General features: G+C 39.1%; 1 protein-coding gene across 3 annotated transcripts; it reads left to right on the top strand.

The window, feature by feature from the left end:
- The first annotated feature begins 1563 nt into the window (after positions 1-1563).
- Positions 1564-10909, top strand: LOC140936503 (TNF receptor-associated factor 3-like). Of its 3 annotated transcripts, none has more exons than XM_073385988.1 (6): positions 1625-1666; positions 1908-2012; positions 2727-2891; positions 4374-4451; positions 5582-5671; positions 7519-10908. In XM_073385988.1, exons 1-6 carry the CDS (start codon positions 1625-1627, stop codon positions 8575-8577), a joined length of 1539 nt encoding a protein of 512 aa, XP_073242089.1. In that variant the 3' UTR covers positions 8578-10908. The 3 variants fall into 3 exon arrangements, with proteins under 3 accessions (XP_073242087.1, XP_073242089.1, XP_073242088.1); XM_073385987.1 differs by having other exon boundaries at positions 1644-1666; positions 1908-2122; positions 7519-10906; XM_073385986.1 differs by lacking the exon at positions 4374-4451 and having other exon boundaries at positions 1564-1666; positions 7519-10909.
- Positions 10910-18614: the final 7705 nt, after the last annotated feature.

The raw sequence follows: 18614 nt of genomic DNA, 5'->3' as shown, positions 1-18614 counted from the left end.
AGCTAGGGGGCTTTGAAAAATCGGTGAGGTCAAGGGGAAGGGGGAATGTCAACCAAGTGAGAAACAGGACAGCGGATAACACACTGCTCATGCACATTGCATCCAATCTCTATATAAAAATGGTGACTCTGGACTCACCCGGTTCATGTAGTACCGGAATAAAAGTCACTTTGGCAGAGCTAGCTAGCCCTGCAAAGAGGGACAGCCCTGAGCTCATGTATGAGTTTTATTATCAGACAGTTTGCACATGAAAGCTTTAGAATTTGTCACTTTTGTGGTTCGTGTATGAGAGAATGCGACTTAATCTAATTAACCCAAGGGTTTTAAAAATACATGTAGTTGTCATGCAGGTAGTTTGCACGTGAAGATGTAAACTTGACTTTGCCTCATTTATGGTTCGAACGTGAGAGAATGCAATGTTTATGAGATCATTTTGTTCAATAAGATTTTAAGAAATCACCTGCTTTCCAAACATCTGCAATATAATTATGCACCATTCAATGTTATAAAGATTAATAGGCTAACATCAATATTTAGTTCCAATAAAATTATCAAACTGCTGAAATGCTTTACTTTATATGTGGCCACTCATCACATGTCATTCCCCCACTGAAACAATCCCTTATTTATCTCATGCATGATCACGAAGTTTTCTGTGACATTTTCTTTGGCTCTCAACAACTCAGAGGGCAAAAACATTCTTAAACTCTTGGCTATAATTAAGTCAAGCCCGTTAATTCCAATTATTTTTGGCAGATTTACCTTCAAATTTCTGAAAATCACCCGGCTTTTAGATAAGATAAAAAATACCATAAGCTTAAGATTTATAAGTTTATCTTTTCCTTGCAAAAAATCGTCCTCTGAGAGGACATGTGCTTATACTGGCTATTAATAGTCTGTACAATGAAATGGGCATTATGACCGGTACCTATATAATTATGGTCCAGACTCAGGAGGCGTTGCTTTAACATGTTCATCGCTATTTCTTTGTCCTGCACTGTTGGGAATTGTGTTTCATGTTTCTTTGTTGCAAGATTTTTGAGATGGTAAAGGTGAAATCAAGTACCCTGCTAGCAGAGCTTTCTTTCCAGCACGCACCTTGTATGAGTCGTTTGTGTGGCAGACATTTACATCACTTGGCTTGCTTACTTGGCATTTTTACGTTCGGATGTATTGCATGCCTACTGCAACTTTGAATCAAAAAAGGCAATCTCAATTACTCTATTTGGGCAATGTCCAAATAATCAGTAATTACTTAGCCTGATAATTAAGGAGGTAAATATGTAAATATTCAGTCAAACATTAACCACAAAGGACTGCAAATTCTTACGTAGTACAATCAGCATTAACTGCAGTATTCTGAAAAAGTGATATTTTGAAAATTTGAGCCATTTCCTCTGTTATTTCATGTAGTTTGAGCATGCATGGTAATTTAATCTATTAACACAGAAGTTATAATAACATGTTGTAATAATTAAGCAACCGCGCCTTAATTTAAAAGGTTTTAACCACAAAACAAAATGTATTTTTCTACTCTTTTTACAGTATTAAAAAAATGTATAAGTTTTAGCCGTGCACAAAAACTTGGTCTCATTTACTTACATGTAGGAATGAAACATCCGTGATGACATGCTCACAGGATCAGGTGGAACTTCTTCCAAATGAGGTAATTGTTATTCATCATTGTTACTATTATTCTGATTTTATTGTAATAGAGTTGTAAAATAACATTTTCATGAGACCTTAGTTTTAGGGGAAACTGAATATAATTCTGTGAAAGGCCATTAACTCTAATAGTTGTGGGCAGAAAACCAAGAGTCAGCTATATATGTTCAAAGCTATAATACAGTTAAAGCAGCTGACACAGGGTTGATCAATTCTTAATTTTGTTGATATCATGTTTTTAGGTTTTTCCTGATAATTTCATGCGTCGTGAAGTACAAGCGTTTGTTGTCAACTGCACATTCATGGATGATGGATGCCAGTGGAAAGGGGAAGTCAGGCATTTGGAGGTATCAAGAAAGGCTGTGCTCTAAGGAAAATTGAAGGGAGCCAAGTGCTCTAAATCTTTAAAATTCGGGGTGCCCAGCACAAGAGATTTTCTAGTCGCCCAAGAGGAAAAGTTAGGTGCCAGGGGCCACCAGGCTCTGCTAGAGCACAGTCCTGGGTATTTGTTGGTTTTACATATACAGGATTTTAGTTGCTGTTAGATGACATCAACCAGTTTTTGCCAAGACTTCATGTACACATGTTAATACAAAATTAACTAGAAATACGTGTTTTGTAAAACCTTGCAAAGTTAGGCAGAGGATAGCCCGTAACATTTTAGCAATGGGAGGGCAGGAGGATTATTAAGATCAAAATTTAGTCAAAACTGCCAATTAGGAGAGACTTTAGCTGGACTGTGAGTATGCGATTATACACCTTAAAAGAGTTAAAATTACTTCTTTACAGAAAACTAATGGATCAGTTTCTGTGCAGGACCTGTTGTGTTGGTCTACTCGTAGTGAAAGCAAGATTTTGTTCTGATATCAACTGATGAGTTGATTTCTAAAGTGTCCATGTCACTCCCATTTTAAATTTTATGTTTGTTGGCTCTCATACATTTACCTTTTGAGTCTGAGGATGAAAGTAATCTCAAGTAAAATTGCTGTTTTGTGTACTAGTGCTAAACATTTAAAGGCCCTTTTCTATTATTTCTTTAAAATTCTCTTTGTTTTTTACAGAGTCATACTAGTAGCTGTGAGTTTGTCAAACTTCCCTGTGTACATCCTGAGTGTGGCATGTTGGTGAAAAAAGCTGATCTTCCTCAGCACCTGGAAACAGAGTGCAAGTGTAAACCGGAAACCTGTGATTTCTGCAAAAAGCAAATCAGTCTGAACAAAATGAAGGTATTTATGCATAGCACAATAAGTACACACAACTACAGCTGTACAGTTTGTATTCTTAAAGTTTCTAGCTGTAACACAGTTGTAAACATCTAGATGAATATTAATTTTTGCGTAGAAATTTCCATTACCCAGGCCCAGTTTCACCCCTGCAGTGTTTATTCAAGGGCGGCGTTTATTTCGAAATTACATTTTTTAAATCACTGACAACAGTTACTGTAAATCATCTGGAAATGTTTAAACGTAATTTAAAGTTCTAACGTTGTGCTTATTTTGCTGAGATAGAATTGTACTACCAAGATTTAAAGTTTTTTTTATTATTATTATCCTGAAATAAACGCTTCCATCCGTGTGGCGTTTAACAGAGGACGGCCTTGAATCGAGGAAATGCGGTACTTTGAAAGATGCTATTTAGCATCAGAAAAAGAAGGCCGTGAGTTACTCAACTTATACACAGCTTTTTTGGCGTTTTTGTTTCTTTTTAGCCGGAATACAGGTCGACCGATCAAAAACTGAGCATTTTTCGGCAAAAATTTTCAGCAGCAGATGGGTTAATTCTAACATTATGATTAAAAAAAAAATGAAATGTACAGCCTGATAGCAATGTGGAATGTCAATTTGACTTGACAAAAAAAAAGGGATATGTGGGTTGGTTGTTTTCATTGCCAGGCCTTCATTTGTGCTGGTTAAATCTCTACCCAGTGGGTCGGTGTAAGTGTAGAGTACTGTTAGGTAAACAATGCGTTATCAAATGGGTAGAGATTTATCCAGGAATCACTCTATAAAACCAACTTTTTGAACATTGTGACGGTCTTGTCAGGAAAACAAAGTGTTTTAAAAATCAATTCTAACTGGAAATAATTATGGTAAAATACAAGTTAAGCTGTTTTGTGTAACGCAACGATTTATAGGGTTCATAAGCGAAATAAGTAAAAATTAAAAAACAAATTCGCCTTAAGTTAGCTTATTGTGGAGAAAAGAAATCAAATTAACATTAATGGTGTGTACTTGTGCTTATATTAAAGTTTTCATGTCGTTTTGAAGCAAACTGGGCTTGTTCCAGTTGAAAACCTGCTTTATCTTTTAATGAATCTGTTAAGACAGAATGGTAAAACTAAGAACGCAAAATTTGGCACAAGTAAGTTCATTTTATTTCTTTTTTCCACAACAAAGGTAAGGCTCGTTTGCCATGTGAACCCTACAAATCGTTGCGTTCCTAAGAGTTGAATGTATTGCCAAGTGTTCTCTTAGTGAGTTTGGGATACCGGTGTCTCGTCATTCTATTTGTATCGCTCACTCGGCTTAAAGAAGATAGAGCCAATTTTATAAATCTCAAAATGAGAGCACTTTTGCTAGATATTCAAATTTTCCAAAAAGGCAAGAAAGCAAGCAAGCAACCAAACAAACAAAACCAAAACAAAGCAAAGACAAACATTCGTGCTTGTATTTATAAGTAGTTAATTAATATACATGTATATGCTACAGGTGCACCATGAGAAGGAGTGTCCAGCATACCCAGTTGTATGTGATAAATGTAACAAAGATGGAATTCCACGTGCAAAGGTACAGTTGGTGTACATGTGTTTGTTTTTTTTTTCAACTGGTTCAACTGAACTCTAACGTACTCTTTATGATCAGAAGCTAGGGGGAGTCTATTACTTAATTTATTTTCTAGACTGCGAGCAGTCTCTTATTTTTCTTTGCAAAGTTACTGCACGCGAGTGGCGAATTAAGCTGCGAGCCGCGAGAGAAATGAGGGCGTAAGCCCAAGAAGAAAAAAAATAGAGAATGCTGACTCTTGTTCTGTCTGGGGACAACGAAGCTGTCAAGGTAATTTAATTAATCAATTAAACCCGAGTAACTTGAAACGATTTGTAAATAGAACATAAACAGCTTAAAAAATCACACTTTCTTTAAATCCGGTAAGATTGCCTTGAATTCATTTCCCTTGAGGAATTTTCAGCAGTTTCCTTCTGTAAGATATCCTTAAGAGTCTTATTACTGAGATTACTGCTTGGTTCGCTATTGTTTGCCCGTTGGTTGTGACGCGTGACTATTTTTACTGCTTGCAGTATCACGACAGACCAGTCAATGATCTGTCAACAGCTGTGCAATTGACCAATCGGTTACTCCGTTTCTGGGCTGACGGAGGTTTTGTTTACTACAAAAGAGTCAGCAGTCCGTCTTTTCTCGTCTTGTCGAAATCTCTTATTGTAATAACAACGTCGTGGTTTGCAATCGGGCTGGATGAGACAAGAACTAGACGGATGTTAAGAGAAAAGGCGGACTGCAAGCAGTCTATTTATTTTCTGTCTTGACTCTGAACGTCTTATTAGTGTGGTATGGTAAACGTAGGTATAAATACCACGTAATCTATACTGCACTTGCACAAAGTTCTCATCTGCAAACTTGTTTCCACCAGGACTGGTTGAGTGTCGTGCCAAATTGTTAAAAGGTCGGTGAAGCTAAAGAGAATACGTAGAAATCTGCGCAAACTGCAAATCTGAAAAGCCCATTGCCACCCACCCAAGAGAGGATTATGTTGATAGTCTGTCGTTAATTTAATGGAACTGTGTACGACTAAGGCAACACTAGTTATAGCTATTTAAATAGGATATTTTGAAGGACTTACGGAGCACTCACGACTCTTGTTTCTTTGTTTTCTCATTGACTCCTCTCTATTAATGTTTCAGCTGCTAGATCATCAGGATCAAGTTGTAGGAGACTGTGATGCAGTTCAGGGGCCATGTCCATTCGCACAAATTGGCTGCTCAAGAACCCAGGTACAATTACAAGTTTTTCTCTCTTTCAGTATTTTCAGTATCTGTAAGCTTTACTCTTGAAGAGTTCAAAAGCACCGAAATTGTGGACTGTTTATATCCCTCTCTGTTCTCGAATGTTTATCCGTTGAACGCGCGGAATAAAATAAACACGTGGGTAAATCCGGAGCAAAGGCAATACAATACTAAAAAGTATTTACTTGGATTCTTAAACCAAACTAGTACATCGCCTTCATCCAAACAACTGGAAGTTAGCAGAGTGGTGCCCCCACTCTTACCTCCGGCTTCCTGCAATGTCACGTTTCGCGCTTGAATCACTCGCTGGTTGTCACGTACTTGCCCGTTTCCTTTGAGAAAATAGAAAGCGAGGGGTAAAAAAGGTGGAGGGGATAAGGGACGATGAGGTGATCCATCATTCAACTCATTTCTATCCTGCAATCAGTGGATAGCTTTCTTGGATTATTGTAAGGTTAGAGCTTTATAGTGCAGAATTCCCGGCCACTTACCGACTAATACGTCATGAAAAAATCATCATAGCGGAGCTCCCGCGCGCTTGAATCACGCGCAGCGAAGCTCCATGGGTAACAAAAAATGGTAACCTAAAGTTGTGAGAAATTTTTATAATCATGTGACCGTCCGACGTCCGTCCACCCCCTAACTGTATGTCGGGGTGAAATTTCGCATTCAAGCACCAGCGAGCTTTGGCGGTAAATCGCATGGCCACCTGTACATTTAGAGAAAAAAAAAGCAACAAAGCCGAGTCTTTTTTTCGACTAAATAATAATTATGTCTTTACTGTCGTGGATAACAGAGAAAGAGGTACAGCGAGAGATAAAAAAAAAAAAAGCAAAGGCGGCGAATTTCGTTACTAGAATAATGAGAAATGCTGGCGACCGGAAGGGTGAAAATGGGCGGAAGTGAAGAAAAAAGCGAACAAGAACACAGGCAACAATTTTTTTTTGTGAGCACAAACGACATTGAACTCCATAAAACGTGTTACTAGGAAGTTTCACGTTGTTGTCGTGCAAAACAACGGCAAAGAAATGTACAAAAAAATGGGGTGCACGTGCTAATTAGACCTATGGGTTTTTTTATTGCCGTTCTCGTTGCCGTCGCCCTTTTAGTATTAAACGATTTTATCTTTTGTTTTGAGCGAACTATAAGCGTATTAACAAGAGCTTCGCTTTTAGTCCTGGTTAATTCTATATATTATCACCAGGATACGAACCCATCACGTCCAAGAAACTGGTTGATAGGGTTTTAGGCACATTAGCATTTGATTTTCCTTTAGGTTTTTCGACAAAAATTGATTTTATCCATCTTTGTTTTAGAGCTGGTGAGTTAACGTAAGGCGCCAAGAGAGACCTCATTCTCTCTTGAAGGCGCTTAATATTTGCAAAGTTTTCTTAGTGGGGGCATTCCATCAGAAGTTCTAAGAGGTGGCACCCTTGGCAACGATACGTTCACTTTGTAATATCCTGTCTAAAACTCTGCCGGTCGGAAATGCCATCTGCTGTATACGGAAAGACTACTTATGGTAGGCAAGGTCATTATACGTTGGGTTTACCGTTACGCGACAAACATCCTGTTTACATGAAATAAGAGGAATATTGTAGAATTTTTCACATTAACTATCAGGTTTTAAAATAAACCATTTTTCTTAATTTATCTACAGGTCATTGAATAAAAAACATGTTTTCTATATCTCGTTCTTCAAATTCGTTACAAGGCTGTCCGACCTTGTTATGTATTGTACAATCACCCTAAACAAGTGTTACATGTTTCGTGTCCCCAATTAGATTTGTATGTCTGCTTATAGCAAAATTCTTAACTTGTTCCTTGTATAACAGATTCTCAGCCATATGCAAAAGAAAGAACATCTGCAGAATGAAAATGTTTATCACACCACTTTGCTACTTCATCATGGTCTTAGGATGGGTCGAGAAATGGAAGCGGTGTTAACTCGTGATCCAAGAATCCTGTCGAGAAGCCCACATATCTTCACAAACTATGACGGTATCATTTCTGACATACTCGCTCAAATTCAATCCAGTACAGCAGAAAACGGGGATTTAAGAGAAAGAATACGAGAACATAGCGAACGAATCACCTCCCTGGAAAGAAAAGTGGCCACAGGGAATCTCACGGCAGCGGCCCCATCTGCTCAAGTGACTGGTGATTCAGCTGGCAGTGTACCGAACATCGAGATTACACGAAGGGTAAACAATCTTGAAAATAAGACCGCTGACCACGAGGTGCTGTTGGTTGAAAGTAATCGTTCAATCGAACAGGCAAATCGGGATGTGGGTAATGTAAGGCGACTGATTGAGACTGTCCAGGAGACCGTCAGAAGGGTGGAAAGAAGGATTGAGTCGATTGAGCATACACTGGCTCTTAGAAACGTCACCTTGGCTGATTTGGAGGAATACATCAGGCAACAGGAATTTTCAAGCTACGATGGCCAGTTGCTGTGGAAAATAACTGAGTTTGCACGCAGGAGAAACGAGGCAGTCAGCGGTCAACAAATATCATTCTACAGCCCTTGCTTCTACACCAGTCGCTATGGATACAAGATGTGCGCCCGCGTATATTTAAACGGAGATGGCATGGGCCGAGGAACACACATCTCTGTCTTCTTTGTTGTCATGCGCGGTCAGTATGATGCGTTGCTCCGCTGGCCATTCAGACAGAAGGTCACATTCATGTTGTTGGATCAAGATAATGTCGAACACGTGATCGATGCCTTCAGACCTGATCCTAACAGCTCATCTTTTCATCGACCAAGGAGAGAGACAAACATCGCAAGTGGTTGTCCTATGTTCTGCTCGCTCACTGAACTTAACAACCACGCTTACATTCGGGACGACACCCTGTTTCTTAAAATTATCGTGGATACATCAGATTTGTAGCCGTCGCGAATTCTAGAGTGGACCAATTGTGGAAAGGCTTTGGTCAGGTCGGTTCAAATGTGTTGAGCCGCTATTGGTTAACATGTATACCAGTACTACCTGTTCATGGTCGGAAAGTCGGCGACTAAACCGGCTCCTCCACCGGGTACACCTGGTGAGAAGGGTGAGTGGACACCCCTCAGGATTAAAAACAAGACCTGTTAAAGGGCGGCGAGTCCTCAGGTGCGACAAAGCCGGCCATCCACTAACATAATCATATCCGGAACTTCTTGTCAGTCAGGGTCAATCATACAGACCTGCAGCCTAAACTGGATCGTAATAATTTTTGGACATTACCGATAATTGCAACGCACCAAAATTTGGTTGGTGCTCGGCAGCCGGATGATGGTGATGACGACGACGACGATGATGATAAATGCACATTTTCCGTTTGATTAAAGTAAGTCATTTTCACCGTGATGTCACTTGACTACAACCTCCAGTGATTCATTTTGTCTTTGCTTTCTCGGGTAATCCCGTCAAGTCTCAATAACAAATGCCTTTATATGTAAAAGAACCCTGAACCCTGAAGGATTCTGTTAGTTGTAGTCAAATGGCGCCATCGTGGGAATGTCTTGTTCCGTTTCAAAGTTTTGCGCTACATTAAGTTTGTCTTTTCATTTCAATCGTAACTGAAATTTAGAGAATTTAGATAATTTACGGGAGAGGGGGAGGAGGAAATAGTAAAATGCTTAAGTACAGTCAATCCTGTAATTAACGGCCTTGTATAAAGCGGTCACCCTGGATATTACGGTCGCCGGACAACTTCCCAAAATTTTCAGTTGCCTTATATTTTCTGCAAAGTTGACTGGTATACAGTGGTTACCCTGTATATAACAGTTACCTTGCCATTTCCCAAGGGAGACCGTTGTACACATGTTTGACCATGTAGAGGTTTGTTATATTGGGGTTTTACTGTGAGTTTCTCAAAAATATAAATTTGGCAAAAAAAATTGCGAACTTTCCCATTAATCTGAAAAACTTAGGCGTGTTCTGTTACACGGGCTGGTATTTCTTTTAATTTTCTTACGTAAATGTTGCCTTCACGCCACGGCTTGTCGGAGTCGCAACTTAGGGTGTTTGTTTTTCACTTAGCTTGTGTACTATTTCCCCTCCGTAAATTTATTTACAATTATTGAACGAGGCTGAGTATGATCTGAAGAATTATGCAGGTGGAGGCAGAGGGCTGCCTGGCATCATCCCATTACCCAAGCAAGGTGATCTGACTCCGCCTTAGCTTCGAACTATCGTAGCATCTTTCTCATTCCAGTTGTTTCTGAGGTCTTGGACAAGCCGCAACTTCGCGGCATGGTTCCTGTAATTGATCTTTGCATTGAGCAGATGTGGAAGCAAAGCAAGGAGATAAAGTTTTGCTTTGTGGGTTTTCGCAAGCTATGTTTGACATCCTTTTACTCGTTGACATACCCGGACCCATTTTTGTTTCTTTAGGAGAACACTGAGGCCACTTTTCTTTGTGTGTGTGTGTGTGTGGTATCTGACCCGAATAATTATAGATAAATTATATCCGGTTAACCCATGCAATTTGATATTTACAGTAGAAACCAGCACGGTCAATTAATCGCGCGGGGTCAAATAATGAACAGTCCCTTGGATGGAAAAAATAAAAGAGAATCTCTCTCCTCCCCCTCAATAGCCGTACGGAAGAGGAGAACATGTAACAGCTTTGCTCCTTTTGAGTAGGCCCTTCGTCCTACCGACTTGTGCCACAAGTAATCCAAACTCACGTTTCGAGGAAATTTGCCTCCTTTGAAATTGACTAGGAGGGTTAAAAGACATTTTTATGATTAACAATTGTTGAATGAGGCTGAGTAGATGTGAAGAATTATGCAGATCAAGGATGATGTTATCCACCGAGGCATCCATGCAATACGTTTTGCATATTCTTGCATTTCCTCAATTTAGTTTAAGTCAGAAATTCAGCTACAGTCGAAGCTCTCGTAAGCGACCACCTCAGAAATTCGAAAAAGTGGTTGTAACTTGAGCTGGTCGCTTATAAGAATGAGCTGTCGTAAGTAACCGCATGGCAAAACAATAGAGGGTGGCCATAAAGAAAAAACAAAATAAATTTTATGGTTCATATGTGTCCTTATATCTGATATAGGCACGGCTAAACTTTACGTCCACTTTTTTATTAGACTACACATACCTACCGTATTTATTCGATTAACCGCCCTTTGGGCGCTTATTAATTTTTGGGCCTTGAGAGTGTGCGCTTATTCGAGGCTGGGTGCTTATTAAATTCTCACCATTTTCATCAAGTGTAGTTTGTTTATTTTGCAACAAAACAATAAATGCTAATTAAAAAACGTCAAATAGTAACAAAGCAAGGTTTCTGTAAAATACTCTGAAGAAAAATCCGTCCTCGAGGAAGTCTCTTATTAGTACCTATTCCATTTCAATTTCAATCTCATCGCCACTCAAGTGGGTGGGGTGGGGGTGGGCGCATATTTGGGTTTGATTAGGAGGAGGAGGGGTTGGGGTGGTGTTGGGCGCTTATTAAATTTTTTTTGCCTTTAGGATGGGCGCTTATTGGAGGTGGGCGCTAATTCGAGGTTGGGCGCTTATTCGAATAAATACGGTGCATACGTACATACTTTATTGACTTTGTCACAGAGGCTTTTCGAAGGCAATAACTTAAATTAACGACATACAACTAAAAGATTATAAATTACTACTGATAAATTACTACTATTACTTCAAGAACGCTAATAAAGATTTACAATAATAATTTATCAGAAGTATAATGTATTTGAATTAATTTAATTTGCCATGTGCTCTCAAAGCTCTTGAGTCGTTTGACGCTGTCGACTGGGTTCAAACGGCATTTAAGGGTAAGAATCAAGCGCAGCTGTCTTCGCATTTATAGAGAACTTGTTAGCAAAGAATTCAGTTTACAATTTTCCAGAAAATGTATGACTCCATCGAAGCGTGATCGAGTGATAAGTTTGCCGTGCGGCGGTCTCAAAACCTAATCAAGAGTCATTTCTCCTTCGGGCAGCGAACAATCTCTTTCAAGGAAGCCAAAATTCCCTCCGGGACCATATAATCCAGGGGTTATTCTAGAGCGTGGTCTTGCGGGATTTCCGCTGTTTGGAAAAAAATTCCGCAAAAAATTTTCGTTGCCCACGCAAGAAAAATAGACCCAAGGATAAGTACTATTTTTTTGAAATAGAGTATTCGAAAACATCACTGACAGCAACACTGACTTCACGGCCGATCTATAAACTTGCTTTGACATTTTATAGCCTCTTACTGTCTCAATTGCCTTTCTTTTCTTCGTCTGAGTCATTATTTCAGCAGACAAACATCCGCGATTCTGCAGTAATTCGAGCCCAGGGTTTTTTCAGTTGCCCAGAATGTTCCAAAATGGCGGCAAAGGGTCCGGCGAGTCCGACCCGTTTTCTATCTACTAAACCCCAGGGGAGTCACAGAGTGATTTCGTTTTTATTTTTCACTTTTCCACTTTTGTTTTTAACTTTTTGATTTTCGCTTCGCCATTTGTTGAGGTTTCAGTTTTTGTTTTTTACTTCTCCATTTTTTACGCAAATACCCATCGTTTTTACTCGAAAATACAACAGTTTGATTAGTGGAACCATTCTTGAAATGCTTGCTTCAGACGATCCCACAATACAATGCGTATTCATGAGATACGAAAGGGGACTGGGGAAATTCATGCAAACACAGTGTCGCAACAAAAAAATCGACCCTGACTGATTATCATTCCTTTCAAGATTTATCCGCAAAGTCTTCCCAATCAAAAGCAATCTTTTTTGTTTATTTCTCTCTATATAAATGTCTAAAAAGTCTTTCAAAGTGCTACTTTAATGTCGCTTAACTGGGGAATCATGGACCGGACCATGCTGACGCTAATCCATGCAAGGGGAAGCAACCTATTAGGTGTACGTGTGGCGCGGTATCAACAAGAATTTTGCAGGAATTTTACTCCCAGGGAACAGATGTAGTATCGTTTTCAACAGGCCCGTAAGCAGGGGGGTGCGTTCGCACCCCCCTACAGGCCCAAAAGGTCCGCATTTTGATACTTAATATCCAAGTTATGGAGTGCAGTCAGTTAAACTGAAGTTTCAAACTTAACATTGACATTTAAGGCGGCTGCATACATATAACAGGGCATGCATGGGCCAGGAAAGGCTGTCGTCCCCCACGCTAATGCACATACATTATCAAGTTAAAATTGTTTTGGATGAGGTGGTAAATCTGTTTGCCACCAAACACCCACACGGAGGCTGGAGCTCGGGACTATTCTGAGGGATTAGTTCCACAGTATTTTGATGTACCATTTTACATCGTATAAATTACTCCTTTATAACTTAATTCAAACAGTTGTATTCGACAAATGTAATATTCAGTTCCTACTGTGAACTTTGCCGTTACAATTTTTCATGTATTGCTACTTTCCTAAATAAACGGATCAGACAATATAAAATACATTTCGGTAGTTTGGTCCACTTAGGCCTCATTAGCACCCCCCCATATAAAATCCTGGTTACGGGCCTGTTCAATGACTAACATTAGAGATATTCAGAACAACTGAAAATATATAAATGCTGACTATAATTGTTTGTTTCTTTCCCGTACGTGCTCTTGATCTAAACAAGGGAAAAACTCAAAAGTCAGCAAAGGACCGCTAAGCGTGCGAAAAATTTACACAAATACGCACACACCGCCATTCTTCTAACTGATGCTTTTAAACTCCATATTTCTGGATACCATATTGAACCGTCCATGCCCACAGTAACAGTAAGGCAACAGTATCGACACTTTATTTGGCATTTTTAGATCACCCGGTGAATGAGATACAAGAAACGCTAGTAACGCCACTACCTGGATTCAACTCAACGCTCAACTTCTTACTCCAAGTATGATCTATAAATAGATGTTAGTTAAGTAAATTTATTGGGTCGTGTTTAAGTTGAAATTTTTAATAATTTATTTGCATCATTTATATAATTGTCAGATAATTATATAAATAAGCAAATAAATCATAAAAGAAAATTATTATGAATTACAGCAAAGCTTGACCAGTTGACAAAGGCAGAAGTGCAGCAAGGAATCTATGGGGCAGTTACAACACTTCTTACTTTCCCTATTTCGGCGTGCGCTGCTGAGTGTAGTTTCAGCTCAATGAAAAGAATAAAGACTTCACTACGTAATACGATGAGAGATGAGCGACTCTCATCCTTCAAGAAGGTTTTTCAAGCCGATTGCCTGTGCAAGAAGTTTTTGGAAAATTTACTTCATACCTTTCTGCCATTAAATTAAACATAATTGCTTACGACTCTTCTTTGTTTTGATACAGAGGTTGTACTTAAAACGCGACTTTAACTATTCAAGTTTACAGTTGGGACTAACAATCAAATACTCTTAAAATAATGTTCACAGATATACTAATACTGGAGGAGGTTTTGAAAGTAAATAGTTGTTAATAATAACTCATGCTTAACTGATATGCTCTTATACAACGATTTTCAGTGCCCGGTGGCCTCAGCATGGTGCCTTACTCATTGCCCTTATATGTGTACGTGTGTTCTGCCCACAGGCAGGTCCATCCTTATAGTTCCCGATCTAAGGCGCGCCTCTTGACCGGTACGTAAGGCCGCTATCCTTCACTCTATCTAGCATTCCAGCTCGAGGTCTTTCAGTTTGCCTCTTCCTATCATTCTCTCCTCAATAACTAATGGGATAAGATCACTATGCCGTAGGGTATGACCAAGCGAGAATCTCTGTCTTCTGTTGATAACTGATATGATAGCCCTCTCCTCACCGACACGTCTCAACACTTCTTCGTTACAGACTTTTTCAGACCAAAAAATGTTTTGGACCTTCCTCTAAAGCCACATCTCAGAGCTCTCCAGCCTTCGCACGTCCTCTTTCTTCAAGGTCCACGCCTCGGCTCCATACAGAAGAGTATTCCAGACGACAGTCTTTACAATTCTCTTCTTCGGGCAAAGGCTGAAGGCTTTTGCCAGCAGTTCTTTTCTTTTAGTAAACGCCCTCTTTGCTCAGGCTATTCTTGATGGTCTAAAATCTTTCACACAGGATCCGTCCTATGTAATAAGGCAGCCAAGATAGTTAAAGGGCGATTCTTGAAGAAAGATCGTGAATTCATCACCAGGCCTTTTACTGAATTCATCACCCTAGTCTTCTTAACATTGATCCTCATACCATATCCGTTTGCAGTCTCCTGCATTTTATCCATCATTAGTTGCAGACCTTTAACTGAGCTGGCTAAGGTTGCTTGGTCATCCGTAAAGCGCACTTTCTTAACGAAATGGCCTCCCTTGAAAATCGTTTGCTGAGCAGCCTTGATTTCACAGGCCGTCAGAGTACTGTACCGTGCAAATCGTTGTATTAACGTCTTTTACAGATCGTACTCATTTGCAATGTCTTGATACAAACGTTGGTGTCCAGAAACTAAAAGTTACAGTTATTTTTATCTGGTTCATAAACACTATAAATTTGAGAAACGATCAAAGCATATAAGAAAATATGAAAATATTGCAGAATGGCGTAAACTCCTAAAATTAAAAAAAAAAAAAAGCATGAGTATGTTATGGAAAAGGGTTGATTTATATAGGTGAACTGAACTCAAAGCCTAGTCGAATGAACGTGCAGTGAAAAATGTTTTACCAAGTTTACAAAATTAGGTGCAGCTGACTATTGTAAACTTTAATAGCATCGCAAAATGCCACTGAAAGGATTCAAAAGCGTCTGATGGATGTAGATCTCTTCAAACTGACAATCTGTGAACCTTTTCCGCTTCGAGGATATTGGAGCTAAGAAATCAGCCTTGTTTATAGGTTTAAGAGTTATTAATCAGTTTCTAAACTTGTCTTCTCTTCTCTAGTTCAAGCTGAGGGTTTCACCCTCCCACCGAAAGAAACATATCAAAACATTATCTAATAGAATCGAGAATCGATGTACACTGAGGCTGGGCATTTTGGCAGAATTTTTAATGTGAAAAAGCGGCCCATCCTTTTCATTAACTTTTGCTTTGGGTTTCACTTTGCAAGAATTTTTGCCATGCTTGAAGTTTTTTTGGTTTTTCCCTTACCCCCAACATCACTTTTCTAATAGTCCGTCCCTAAGAAGTCTCCCCATTCATGTATTCCTTTGTGTTTCTTTCATTCAGTGGCGTTTTGGCTTCATTGCGTAACCACTGTAATTAGGTAGCCTGTGCACAGCTGTCCCCTACCCTCAAAAAAACTCTCTCCCCGAATATAAATATATTTTTTTGAGGGGAGGGGACCGTTGTACAAAAGCCATAATCAGAGAGTTACAGTGGTTACGCATGAACAGAATGGAGCCTAAAAATCCAATAAAACGATGTAAACACACCGGCCAAACACAGGGGAATACATCATAGGTGAATGCTCTAGATTCATTTTATTTAGCGTTCGCCAATCTTTCTTACCTACACGTCACGGTCGCTAAGGCGTGGCTGCGGGGATTCCCCTAACCTACTCCTGGGGCTTGTGGGATAGATTACAGAGTCCGCCATCTTGAATTTTCAAGTCGAATTCGTAGGAAGCTTTAATATTTAAATACCGCTGGTTGGTAAGTTTTTCTCTTTTTTGCCATCACGGAACCTGTTTTATATGAATCTGTTATGCAAGGAATAACCCCTAAACTTAAATTTGCCACTATAACGTCTTAATGTCCTTAAAGAACTCTTGAAAGTCATAGATAACATGAACGCCCCCGCAGAGTCACCTGCAGCCATAGCATGTGCATGCAGGTCAGGTTTTTGATTCGGTCATGTTGGGCAGAGCTCGCACTTTGTTCTGGCTAAAAACGATGTCATGACAAGGTAAAACTGGTGGAAACTGGTTGTGAAATGTGTGTTTACGTGAACAATAATACCGGAATAGAGACTGCATACTACACATGGGCCTTGAAAACTCAAAACTGTTTGAAGGAAGAACAAATCACTCAGGCGAACTCATTTTTAAGATTATGTTCAATAATATTTTCCTGGCTTCGAGAGTCAAAATTTTACTTGGCGATCAAAGTGCGTTTACGTGTACTTTTTGATGGCTGTGACTAGTTTCAGTTAATCGTGTAATTATGTATACAAGTAACTAAGTAATAACTATAAGTGGGGTTGCAGCCACACTCACTAAATGAATAATCTATTAGCAGTAGAAATTTGAAAATGAAATAAGACTAACCACAATAAGCCTGGGAAAGTAATGATGGTGAGATAATTGTAATAAACAGCCACTAGAAGGTAAAACTGGGAGCAGTCAGTTATACTTTTATGTTCTCTTGTTAAAATAATGCTTCATTATGTGGACAAGATACACTGTACAATGAAACAGGGGCAAGAAGAGCCTGTGTAGAAGGTGGTTCTGTGTGAGTTTGTTGAGAAAGTTGGGACAAGAGCAAAAAGAGTGATAATGACTTGTTTGGAAACGAGCTTCCTATTCAGGCTAGGGCAAAAATGTCTGTTATCTTTAAAATAAAAAAAGTCGCAAGGTGAACTGATTTTGTCTTAAATAGGGTTTGAAGGCCTTAGTCATTGGACACCCCTACCCAACTTCCGTTTAAGTGCCTCCCACGAGCAGCAAGTACAAAAAGGCTTCTCTTCTGGCCGCCTTACCAAAATTTTGCCTTTTATTTCCTTGTGGTGCTTTCTAGTAATAATAGATAAGGTGCCTAGAACTTTAATGTGAAACCATCCATGGGTTAACCCATTCGCTTCTGGAGATTTTGCCGAAAAACGCGTTTTCAAGCTAGTCGAGTGGTTTTCTGGTCACTGTTGTGCTATAAAGAGCTAAGACTTACCACAAACCGGTTTACAGGTCGTACACTTCATGGCCTATCAGCTTGCGAAGTTCGGGCATGCGCAGAAAGCAAAATTTCGAGGTTTAAAAGTGACACAGCAGTCTTGACTTTTACTTTTCGCTTTCTCTCCTCCCCTCTTTTTTCGCTTTTCGTGCCTCATTTTTTTTTTCTCTTGCTGGGCATTTAGTAGGCTTCATTTTGGTGGGAATAGTTTTTAGGAAAGCTCTTAGGATCTTAGGATTAGGTGAAAGGAAAGGTAGGTGGGCAATGGAACAAGATTTTCATGCAGATTTTCAGGTCAATGTTACATGGTTTTTTGCCTCTTTCTCCGGTGTCCTTGACTGAATTTTGCTCATTCTGGTATATGGTTTGAAAGATCTCTTCACTCTGCACAAGTTAGCGGACAAACTTGTCCTTGACCATTAAAACTGATGACGTCACAAAGGGTAGAAAGGACGTGGATCCGCACGGGCGGTTACTGGCAGTTCAGGGGCGAATGGGTTAAAACATTTCATTAAGAAATAAATTAAGATGTCACTTAAATATAAAAAAAGGGTTTTGTTTACATTGTACTTGACTGTTCTGGGATTAGTTGAGGGAATTTTCATGATTTGGTCGCAAATTCAGTTAAAAAAATAATAGCAATAAAATAGAATAAATAAAAATTAAAACAAAATATTTTACCTATAAGTAAAGACTGACAAACCAGATTTCCTCATGTTCTTGTTATTTGTTGTTATTTCTTGTTATTTAATGCTCCATAGTGTTGCTATAAAAAAAGTTTTGTTTTCTGATTTCAACTGTTATGAAGCAGGAGCCCACATTGACTCCAGTCCCAAAATAGTGAATAGCCAAGGATTAATTCTATGTTATGCAGCCAATCAGTGGGCTATTCACTGATTTCGTAAATACTTAGAAGCACTACACTGAAATTGTCTTTCACACCACAATATATTGCTTACTGAGCTTTTTTCGGTGAAGAAAAGTTATTTTTTAAATAAAAGTTATGTCTTAGTCTTATGTCTTGAATAATAAATTTATTCTCATTCAATATTGTTTTGTTCTCTCTTCTTTTTCAGTAATTAAAGACTCACATCCAATAAGATAATCATGTCTGTTCCTAGTGGTTATAAAGTCTCTGCAGTTGACCTTACAGATTTTGATGAAAGATG

This window comes from Porites lutea, chromosome 5 (assembly GCF_958299795.1).
Source record: "Porites lutea chromosome 5, jaPorLute2.1, whole genome shotgun sequence".
NCBI classification, from domain to species: Eukaryota; Metazoa; Cnidaria; class Anthozoa; order Scleractinia; family Poritidae; genus Porites; species Porites lutea.
The sequence above is the reverse complement of the archived record's forward strand: the minus strand, read 5'-3'. Positions and strand labels throughout refer to the sequence as shown.